Source organism: Maniola hyperantus, chromosome 15, assembly GCF_902806685.2.
Source record: "Maniola hyperantus chromosome 15, iAphHyp1.2, whole genome shotgun sequence".
NCBI lineage: Eukaryota > Metazoa > Arthropoda > Insecta > Lepidoptera > Nymphalidae > Maniola > Maniola hyperantus.
The window spans coordinates 10,660,782-10,672,175 of record NC_048550.1 but is presented as its reverse complement, the minus strand read 5'-3'; the positions used below and the strand labels follow the sequence as shown (position 1 = coordinate 10,672,175).

At 36.6% G+C, this 11,394-nt stretch overlaps 1 protein-coding gene across 2 annotated transcripts in view; it reads left to right on the top strand.

Moving 5' to 3' along the window:
* Positions 1 to 306: 306 nt before the first annotated feature.
* LOC117988827 (PAN2-PAN3 deadenylation complex catalytic subunit PAN2-like) overlaps positions 307 to 11,394 on the top strand; it is a 29,801-nt gene continuing 18,713 nt past the window's right edge. Inside the window, exons 1-10 of one of the 2 annotated variants that reach the window (XM_069503609.1) lie at positions 307 to 677; positions 1,089 to 1,276; positions 1,577 to 1,688; positions 2,215 to 2,391; positions 5,476 to 5,619; positions 7,680 to 7,849; positions 8,054 to 8,174; positions 9,295 to 9,494; positions 10,124 to 10,340; positions 10,841 to 10,980. In XM_069503609.1, the coding sequence (XP_069359710.1) occupies positions 630 to 677; positions 1,089 to 1,276; positions 1,577 to 1,688; positions 2,215 to 2,391; positions 5,476 to 5,619; positions 7,680 to 7,849; positions 8,054 to 8,174; positions 9,295 to 9,494; positions 10,124 to 10,340; positions 10,841 to 10,980 (1,517 nt within the window). In that variant the 5' untranslated portion in view covers positions 307 to 629. Of the gene's footprint in view, positions 678 to 1,088; positions 1,277 to 1,576; positions 1,689 to 2,214; positions 2,392 to 4,435; positions 4,658 to 5,475; positions 5,620 to 7,679; positions 7,850 to 8,053; positions 8,175 to 9,294; positions 9,495 to 10,123; positions 10,341 to 10,840; positions 10,981 to 11,394 lie in introns of those variants that run through there. The other variant, XM_034976087.2, reaches the window with a different exon arrangement.

The window sequence follows — 11,394 nt, the reverse complement described above, 5'->3', positions numbered from 1 at the left end:
TTACATCAGTAAGAAGAGGGTGCGAATACTCTAAAATTTAGGATAGCTCAGAATCAGTACCATTATCATGTTTGACTACTGACACGTTTACAAAGTTATCCGCTAAAACTATTTTTATCTGGGACAACTGTACCCTGAATCCAGATCTTCATTGTTATTTTTTTTAAATATGATCTATGGTGTGTAAGTATAATCTGTAGCCTATTCTGTCAATTGTCATTTTCACGTCATTTTGACAGAGATAGAGTCGTACGATACTAGAAATAGAGCATAAATAGAGCTCAGAGTGTGATCTGTGGATAGAGTAAGGTTTGGTTTTACTACACGGTTTATCCCTTGGATGAATTTTATTGTGTTTGTGTGTCAAAGAATTTCTAAGTACTACTTCGTAGTTTGTGTTCCCTGGTGGTTCCCTGTGGGTTTTACTTTTCAAAAGTTAAAAATATTAGGAAAAATATTTAACCAAGATATAATATTTCAAACAAAAAGACGAAAGAAATGTGATATGTTCAATATCATTGAATTAAAATTATTCACTTATTATTCTAGTGTTTTACATTAAAATTATTATTAAACAGAGGCATCGAGTGGTTAAATCAAGAACAGTTTTTGCATACAATTATTGAAAAATGGAACTCCAAGATTCGTATTACAATAAATCTGAATACGTAGAAACTGTAAGTAGAAAGTGGGTTTAAATTGTTTTAAATTGGAATTTTTATATCTATAAGGGTAACTGCTCGCTCATTTATAAAAAAACATCTGCATAAAACTAGCATGAATCATGCCCTATGAACTATCAATTCCATTTTTTTCTAATCCAGGTGTCAGAGTTAGTTAATTGCAGCGCATTAGAATCCAGTGCTGTAATTTCCTTATACTTAATTTATATTTCATAAATGGACCTAAATTCAAGTTAACTTGTCAAATAGCACTTGTCCTGGTATTTAAGACGTTGTTAAAGTTGATTTTTCACATGTATCACAGCTTCATTGTAAGAACATCAAGTCAAGTAGGTAGTATATCAGGGTATCCTGCAGTTGCATGGTATAAAACACTTTTTCCACCTGCTTTTATATGTTTTTCAGGCATCTGGCAACAAAGTAAGCAGACAAACAGTGCTATGTGGATCCCAAAACATAGTATTACATGGTAAAGTCATAGTACAGAGTGATGCAATCATCAGAGGTGACCTGGCAAATGTGAAAACTGGCAGATTTTGTATAATAAGCAAAGGATCTGTTATTAGACCACCATTTAAGAAGTTTAGTAAAGGGTAAGGAATATTTTTTGATAAAGTTAGCTAACCTAGCTTTTGTAGCGTTTAAACTATCGTGAGTGATTTCCATTATATTAAATATCTCTCAACGGCTACACTCACGTATTTAGTTGACGTTAGCCAGACTAGTTTCGGGACAGTAGGGCTAACGTCGACTAAATACGTGAGTATAACCGTTGAGAGATATTTTATGTAACTTATTGTTCGCTTGGAATTTTCAAAAGTTCTTACATCACTATCTTATTAATCGCTAGGCTGTCACACAGCTGACGATTATAAATTGTTATGGGTTTTCAGAGTGGCTTTCTTTCCTTTACAAATGGGTGACCATGTGTTTGTTGGAGAAAACACAGTTGTAAATGCTGCTGTGGTTGGCTCATATGTTTATATTGGGAAAAATGTTGTTATAGTAAGTATATTTTTTCAAATCGGTCCAGGCGTCTTTGAGTAATCGAGGAACATACATTACAAAAAAAAGATTCTGACGAATTGAGAATCTCCTCCTTTTTTGAAGTCGGTTAATAAGACATATCTTAAAATTTTGTGGACTTATTTTACAGATTAGCAAAATAATTATATTTAGAAAAAGGCAGCCCCACTAGGTTCACATTGTGGCTAATTCAGTTGTACACAATCTCTAAACTAAACTACAATGACACATCTAAATCTATTGCTATCCCTTTCATGATGTTGCTTGTGGAAAAGGATAGCACTAGATATTTAGATCTGTTAATTTAGTTTAGTTTAGAGATTGTGTACAAGAGAATCGGCCCCAATAATAATTAATGAACATAATCTCTAAACTAAATTGACAGGTCTAAATCTAGTGCTTTTCTTCTGCAGGGAACATTGAAAGAGATATATAGACAAGCCACAAAATTGATTGTATATTCTTTTCAACATGTATCAAACTTAATTTATTTTTAATGTTTCAGGGTAGAAGATGTGTCTTGAAAGACTGTTGCATGATTGAAGACAACTCAGTGTTGCCAGCTGAAACAGTTGTACCATCATTTGCCAGATATTCTGGCAACCCAGCTAGACTTATAGCTACACTACCCGAAGCCATGCCAGATCTTATGACTGAGTTTACTAAGAGTTATTACCAGCACTTCTTACCTACTACAGTTAATTAATATGCTTAATCAAAATCATAAGTTATTTATTTATGGATGTGTTTAGAAAGCCACAAGTACTTGTGTCATAGTAAAAAATGTCTTGTGACAAGTTTTTTACTAGCTTTTAAAATGTGTTCCTTAACGCAGCCTATTACGGTTCAGTTTTTAATGGAAGTGTCAAGTATGCTTTCAGTAGCCGGAGTACCTCTTAACTTAGTAGCCTAGAATGAAATTTAATCTCCCCGACTCCATGAAGGCTAGTCTGTCCTACTCGTAGAGTATTTTTGTAAAGCAAAGCCTTCTATAAACCCCATTTAAGATAAAATCTGGTAAATAAAAGTTTACGGCAGGATATTTGGAAAGACCACTACCTGCTAGCATGATAGACTTTTTCATTAAAAATTAAACCTTATCAGTTTGCGTTAAAGAACGAATTTTAAAAACTAATCACTTCACTTGGGACTTTTTTAAATTAAACGACAGTTTGTGGTGGTTTAGACACTTCCATTGTTTATTGGTTATCTAAATTATAAACTAACTACAGGCCTCATAAGGCAGCTCAAGAGTCACTCAGCAATTAGTGGCAATGGGCGGTTGGCATACATATAGTTCGAAAAACCGATAGACGTAGGGTCCCAATGCGCTACATTTGGCAACTTCGCACCTGGAAAGCTCAGAGTTGGCAGACCTGTGCCCACTAGTTGGACAGACAACATCAAACGATACGCAGGGAGCCAATGGATTCAGGTGGTACAAGTAGTGTGGAAGTTCCTACAAAAGACCTATGTCCAGCTGTCGATGTCTATTGGTGGACGATAATGATAATTAAGTACCTATTTTAAGTTATTAAATTGTATTTTGTTGAATAAGGCTTAAATTATATTTTATTTGCATATTTACAGGAACTAATTGCTTGAATAAAAAAGTTTTACACCTACTTAAATGTTTTTAATACATATATGTATATTAAATATAAATCATCGACATAGGAATTCCAAATTCTTTGATATAAATAGGTAAAGGTACTTGGTCTAAACGCACTTATAGATCGACCGAAAAGATTAGAAATTAAATGAGGGCGCCACTTTCATTCTTGTGGTAACACCGTGTACCTACTGCAACCAAAACAATATTGATGCTTAATATTTTTTAACGTAGGTATTAAAAACACTGAAGAACCTATGTGGTAATAATAATAAAATTGTGTTTTATAATATACCTAATATAAAATTACTTGAACCTCCACAATATTCCAAAGCTTTTACACTTACATGCACTGGTGAATTGTATGGATACGTAACAACTTACAAAGTAACTTAGAGGACATATTAGTTACTAGTAATAACTCACTTTGAACTTTGGCTTAACATGAATAACTAGCGGATACTCGGCGTGTGCTACTACGCTACGTTTAGTAAAAAAAAACTAAAACTGTCTTTGTATTATTGCTTTTATGCTTTTATAATATACATGTACACGTGCGATACGTTACTGAGAACTATTTGTAAAGAGCATGGACTAAAGTACCTACTTATTAATTACTACATTCTGATGTCGGCTAAAGATCAATAATAATTATCGGCCATGCTCTTGTTCTCCGACATACATCTATCAATCATACCTACATTTTGGTAGTTTCAAAGTCTTTAACGCACATAGGAAGAAACATTTAAATCCAAGTAGTCGGGGTGCGCTGTGCGCTACCTCTAATTCCTCTGATACTGGCAGTCAAATTAAACATCTTAACCTATTTTATTACGTATTTTTATGTTTTTAAGTTGTTTTCTGATAGTTCCGAGTAGTTACGCTCACATGATGCTCACTGCTGCGCACAGAGAATAATATAATCACTATGCTGCTGCGCCTGCTATCAACGCCAAAATGGCGAAGATGGCGAAAAATTAAAATCAAATAGCTTCAAACTTCGCAGATCGTCCAGCGTACCTGTATTAATAGGGTAGAGATCAGTGGGGTGGATCTTCTAGTTTCCGGATGATCTGTGATCTGTCTATGGTTTTTATCAAACTTCAACTGACGTCAATTGTTGTTTTTTTAATGTCACTGTCAAAATCATCAATATTTTAAAATAAAGTTTAGAATTTGTTTAAGTTAGTTATTTATTTTATGTCTGAGATTAAATTAATTAACTAGTAGAAAAGTCAAATTTGCTCTAATGCCGCACCGACATTGAAATTAAGTGATTTCACGATGGAATTTCACTATTCCGAACACTGTATGCCAACGGAACACCTAATGCCTGGTAAGCGCTTTGTGCTGATTATCGGAAAAAAATACATGAACTATAACTGCATTTAACTGCATTTTTTTCATAATCGTAGTAAAAATAAAGAGAAAGCAATCCTAAACAAGAACTTCCAATTCTAAATTAATGTACACAGTACACTTTGTACACTACGAAACTGGTTTTGAAAATTTGCTGACACAGCTATTTACTTCACTTGCAAGTTGCGATATCTAGTTATAATAATGATTTGTTTTAAATATTTTTTTCTATGTTAAGTAGGTATTATTAGGTTTTTTCTATATTAAGTAGGTTTAAGAGACAAGAGTAAGATCTAACTCAAAATATAGACTAAAAATCCTATGGAAACTTTGATTCTCTGGCATTAAAGATCTATCTTCAGAATGTAAGCCATATCTGTGCAGATTTTATCAAGATCATTTAAGTAGTAGAGCTATGAAAAGTTATCAAACAGACTGACACACTTTTGAACAACTCTGGTATAGCTGAGCCGTGATAGCTTAGTGGTTAAGACGTCGTTATTCGGGAGGTCCAGGGTTCGATTCAGGCATACATCACTAACTTTTCATACTTATGTGCATTTTAAACAATTAAATATCACTAGCTTCAACCATGCAGAACATCGTGAGGAAACCTGCATGCCTGAAAGTTCTCCATAATGTTCTCAAAAAGATATGTGAAATCTGTCAATCTGCACTTGGTCAGCATGGTAGACTATGGCTTAAACCCTCGTCATTCTGAAGAGAGATCTGTGGTCAGTGGTGATGGGTTGATGGTGATGATTGTGGCGTTAGAACGTGTTATATTCACCAACAGAATTTTCTCAACAATTCCTGGTAAAGAAGGAGGCAGAATATGAGCTTCGTGCAGGTGTGCTGGTGGATGGGGGGGACCGCTTTGGGGTCTCCTCCGTCATATTTGATAAGTATGAAGAATTGATATGGATGGGGAACCAAGGAGTGAGTATTAATTTTTCTATCCTCCATTTCCTAATTTCAAACTTTGGGGTAAATAAAAAATCTGATCTGCAACCCACATTAATTTTTATTGAATCAACTCAATCTGTGCCTTGATTTACCTAGTGTTTAAGAAGAGAGTGCACTCCATACCATAGTAGTTTGGTTCTCATTTGAATATTAACTACTCAAACTCAATGAAATTTTGTAGACACATTCTAGAAACTAACATCTATGTCTGCAGTTTGCTAGGTCTCTGTAAAATTGCATAGTTCTAAAGTTACACAGGATCAAAAGATTAAATACAAATCCTTGAGCCTGTGTTACACACACATTTTAAATAAATCTTTCAAACCACAAACATTTTCAAATTCACCCTCACCACCTAGGTGTCTGGTGCAATTCGAGTGCCTGTTTTGCCAGATCCTTTTTTCCACGCACATGTAAACTGTGGAATCAATTCCATTCGGTGGTGTTCCAATTAGATCAACAAATTCCTGAAAGGCCGGCAACACATTAGTGGTTCCTATGGTACTGCAAATGTTCATTGGCGGCGATAACTTAACATCAGGTGACGGTTATGTGTAATGTGTCTAACTACTCTTATTGAGTTTACTTAATTACAATGGATATTCTTTATAACAACCTAGGTTATAACAGTTAGGTGTTATACATCACTATAGCCATTTAAGACGCTTGAATTTAAAGCATTCTTTCAAAGGAAAATAATTTGGCTATAATAGCTATAACACTGATTTCAGGTTTATTTTATTTTAACATATTTTACTTTCTTTGGAAGACCAACAGCTTAAATTGATCTTAATTATCTTAAAATTACTAATAATAGATTTTCACAATTTAACAAGTTTTAATGGATCCATATTAATTTGTAACAAGTTCCTAGAATTTCATGCAAATTTTGCTACTGAGTCTGATGTCACACAAACACACAAAGATTCTTTTATAAAATCACATAAAGCTTTCTTATCTTTTGTTTACAATTTTACATCCATAGTTGGTCAGTAGTTGGAATAGTACAATTTTGTTTATCATTGGGGCCGATTCTCTAGTACACAATCTCTAAACTAAACTAAATTAACAGGTTTAAGTCTAGTGCTTTCTTTTTCCGCAAGCAACATTATGAAAGGGATAGCAATAGATTTAGACGTGATATTTTAGTTTAGTTTAGAGATTGTGTACAAAGGAATTAGCCACAATGTTTAGGTAGGTAAAGTTAAATCTAAGAATCAGTTACATCTGTAACTTGTGTGTTTATAATGGCACCTAGTACATATACCTACATTGTATGGCTAGCACAGACAGTACTCTTATTATAAATGCGAAAGTGTGTTTGTTTGTTGGTTTGTCCTTCAATCACGTCGCAACGATGCAACGGATTAACGTGATTTTTTGAATGGGTATGGGTATGATTATATTATTATGGGTAGACCTGGAAAGTGACATAGGCTACTTTTATCCCGGAAAATCAAAGAGTTCCCACAGGATTTATAAAAACCTTATTCCACGCGGATAAAGTTGCGGGCCGAATCTAGTAGTGAATATTCAAATGAGAATCAAACTGTTTGTATGAGTGCACTGGGAACACACTAGGAACACTTCTGTTAGGCTCAGGCATTGAAGTAACTCTGTCATTTTGCCAGATTCTTATCTAATTGTTACTCTACTGTATTTGCTCTCCTTATTCCTTGTCTAAAATTATAAAGGGAACATCTGTGCAAAATTTCAGTTTTCTAGGTCTCAAGGTTTCAGAATTCAGATTGGCATTGATGAGTCTTTTTAGCGTTTAAACTATCGTGAGTGATTTCCATTATATATAATATCTGTCCCGGCTTTACTCACGTGTTTAGTCGACGTTAGCCTGACTAGTTTTGAATCCTTGGGTCCTTTTTCAAGGGAGTCAGTTCGCGCACGCGTCGTGATTGTGACTGCGAGCTGCGCGTGCCGCTGCCCGTAGATATTATATTGATGAGTCTGTCTGTAAATGAGTCAGGATTTTAATTATTATTGTATGAGATTAGTTTTAAACAATATTTTTATTTTAGGGCCACGTCACATCCTACTATGGGCCTCGTATGCAAAAATACACATCATTCCAAATTCATGTGTCCGAGGAAGTGAGAGATATCTTAACTTTAGAGGAAGGCATCTATTGTTTGACTAAAACGTCTTTGCGTCACCAAATACGCAGGGGGATTCCGAAGCACACTCATAAGTAAGATTTTATATACATTACATTCAATGATTCTGAGCACAACATATTTTTAGAGTATTTGCATCCTCTTACTATCTCTAGAATAGAATAGAATAGAATGTGTTTTATTCAAGTTAACTTTTTACAAGTGCTTATGAATAGTCAGGTAGTTTTAATTTACCGCTTTTTTACTCTTTTGCAATACTTGCATGTTTTCCTTTACAGATCACCCAATATGGAGGACATGCAGTGCTTGTTCCAAGTTGACTCGCACAAAGTATTGATGGGCGGCCATCAAGATAAGCTTCTAGAACTGGATCTCAATAAATGGGTGGAGAATGTCATTGTAAGTTCTATCTAAGTACCTATATCCTAAAGAAAATAAAAAACCGGCCAAGTGCGAGTCAGGCTCGCATAACGAGGGTTCCGTACTCCAGTCGTATTTTTAAAATAAATAAAAATCTGTTTTAGAATGCACAGGTGAAGCCCTTTCATATGATACCCCACTTGACATAGTTATCTTATTTCGAAAATTGAAAATACTAATTATTAGTTTAAGACCACAATTACATTTTTATTGTGTGATGTAACCACAAATTCACGGTTTTTCCCCTAACTAATACCAGCTATAAGACCCACCTACCTGCCAAATTTCATGATTCTAGGTCAACGGGAAGTACCCTCTAGGTTTCTTGACAGACAGACAGACGGACAGACAGACAGACAGACAGACAGACAGACAGACAGACAGACAGACAGACAGACAGACAGACAGACAGGCAGACAGACAACAAAGTGATCCTGATAACTGTTCTGACCTGATAAGGGTTCCGTTTTTCCTTTTGAGGTACGGAACCCTAAAAACATGACTTTATTTATTACTCTGTAGATGATACCCGCGACTTCGTCTGCGTGGATTTAGGTTTTTAAAAATCCCATGGGAACTCTTCGATTTTAAAAGTAGCCTATGTCCTTCCCCGGGGTGCAAGCTATCTCTGTACCAAATTTCGTCAAAATCGGTTGAACGGTTGGGCCGTGAAAGGCTAGCAGACAGACACACAGACAGACAGACAGACAGACACACTTTCGCATTTATAATATTAGTATGGATTACCATGACACGCTCATAAGGTGAATAATGACGTCACAATCCGTAAACGTAAATTTTTTCTATTTTTAAACTAAAAAATAGAGTAATTTCTGCGGGAAATTATTTTTTATGTTAAAAAATTTAAAAATATTTGTCGTTTACACCATGTGACGTCATTAATCGCTTTCCGTACAGCGTGACGTTAGTAATTAATTATTTTAAAAATGAATAAAAATCATTCTCATTAATAATGAATTCTAACCCCATAAACCACAGTTATACAAAATAACCACGTTCAATTCAATCAATAATTTTTATTAATACAGTCCAATCCCCTGTTGCTGAGCATTCTCTTAAATGGTTTGGAATTCTCCAGAATGTTCCAGAGGAGGGTTGCGCGGTGCTACGCAGCGGTGGCGGTTCCGTAGTCGCGTGTGGAAGCGCCAACGGGATGATAACGCTGAGGGATTTGAGATGCCCGAGCAGTGTGGAGCAATCGTTCAGGGCGCACACCGCCTGTCTCTCCGATCTGGATGTGCAGGGAGATATGCTGATCACTTGCGGGTTTACTCAGTCGTAAGATTCAAATAAAATACGTTTTTATATTCATCACCATCATTATTATCATCAACCGATAGACGTCCACTGCTGCACATTGTTCTCTTGTAGGGACTTCCGCCGCCTGAATCCAGCGGCTTCCTGCGACTCGTCTGATGTCGTCCGTCCACCTAATGGTGGCGGTCTTCCAACACTACGTCTTACCGTTTTTATATTAATTGCGAGTAAACGAGCAGGCGGCTCACCTGATGTTAAGTGATTAATGTCGCCCATGAACATTTGCAGCACCAGAAGAACTGCCAGAGTTGCCGGCCTTTCAGGAATTCTTTGGTTACCCCTTGAATAACCGCATATTGTAATCTAGTAACTTATAGGGTACGAAGCGACATGCCTTCTTGTTTTTAAGTCGCACCGCTAGGATATGGAACAGCCTTTCAGGATCAGTTTTGACCTTCAATTTTTATATAGGTACCTTCAAATTAAGAGTGAATAAGCGTCTTCTGGGCAAGCACGCTCCATCTTAGGCTGCATCATCACTTGCCAAAGAGTTTTGTCACGACTCACGACTTTGTTTCAGAAAAAATAACCAGAGTTAGCCCTATTTCCATGCTACTCAAGGTTACTCAAAATCTCCAATCCATCACCAGGTCATCTGGCGCAGTCGCGGAGCCCTACGTAGTAGTATGGGACGTGCGCTGCGCGCGCGGATCCTCCGTTCGACAAATACCCACTGTATCGCCACCTCAACTACTGCACTTTGTGCCCGCGGTGTCCGGGCGCGCAGTTGCCATGGCGAGTGACGGCCACGTCACCGTGCTGGACGTCAACGACGCCCACAAGCCCGAGTCACAGTCTGTGTTCCAGGTGAGTGAGTGATGACTTGCCCCTTGCGGCACAGCAGCACTGTGTCGCCACAGCTGCCGCACTTTGTGCCCCTGGGCCCACCGACACTATGACTAGCGTCGGCCAAGTGTGTCTTTATAATGGTATTATTTTACAATATAATAGCGTCGTGATTTTTTGTATAGCGACAGTTTATGGTGTTAGAATTCAATTACCAAAGAGAATAATAAAGATAATATAATTCCCGAAATACTCACCTAAAGTCTAAACCCATTGCTCGCATACAGCACAGGGGTATAATAGTATTTTTTTTTTCTGTTTTCTGCTGCAATGCGCCTCTGTAGATCCACCGCCACCGCTTCCTTTAATGCCACTAAAAAAGATAGCCGCTGAATAATAGATGTCCACTGCTGGACATAAATCTCTATCCGGAGTATAGACTCCAGAGAATATATATTTGTGCTACTGATGCTTGTGCCTAGCAGCTCTGGAAAAAACATACCCGTTGTGTATTGTTCTAGGTGGAGACCCATAACTCGCAATGTAGTGTGATGGACGTGTCATCGACGAGTCAAGCGCTCGCGTTCGGCGATCTGGGCGGCCACATCCATATGTTCTCGGCCAAGCAGAACCATGAACCTACATATAACAGCTTCTCCAGGTATTCTTGCAAGTTTCCATAGTTGTTTCTTGACTATCTTGTAGGGATGTTCATGTATAAAAAGTATCGGTATTTTTTGCGATATAATATATCGCAGTGTTGTATCGATACTTTGCGATATATCGATAAAAAGTACCGATATTTTCGTTGTATTGCTAGTAATTTTTGAGAGAAAAAAACCGGGCAAGTGCGAGTCAGACTCGCGCACCGAGGGTTTCGTACTACAGTCTTATTTTTCGACATTTTGCACGATGAATCGAAAACTATTATGTATAAAAATAATTAAAAATCTGTTTTAGAATGTACAGGTCATAATATTATGATACCCCACTTGATATAATAATCTTACTTTGAAAGTTGAAAATAATAATTATTTGAATCCTTGAACACATTTTAATTTTTTTTTGTGATGTA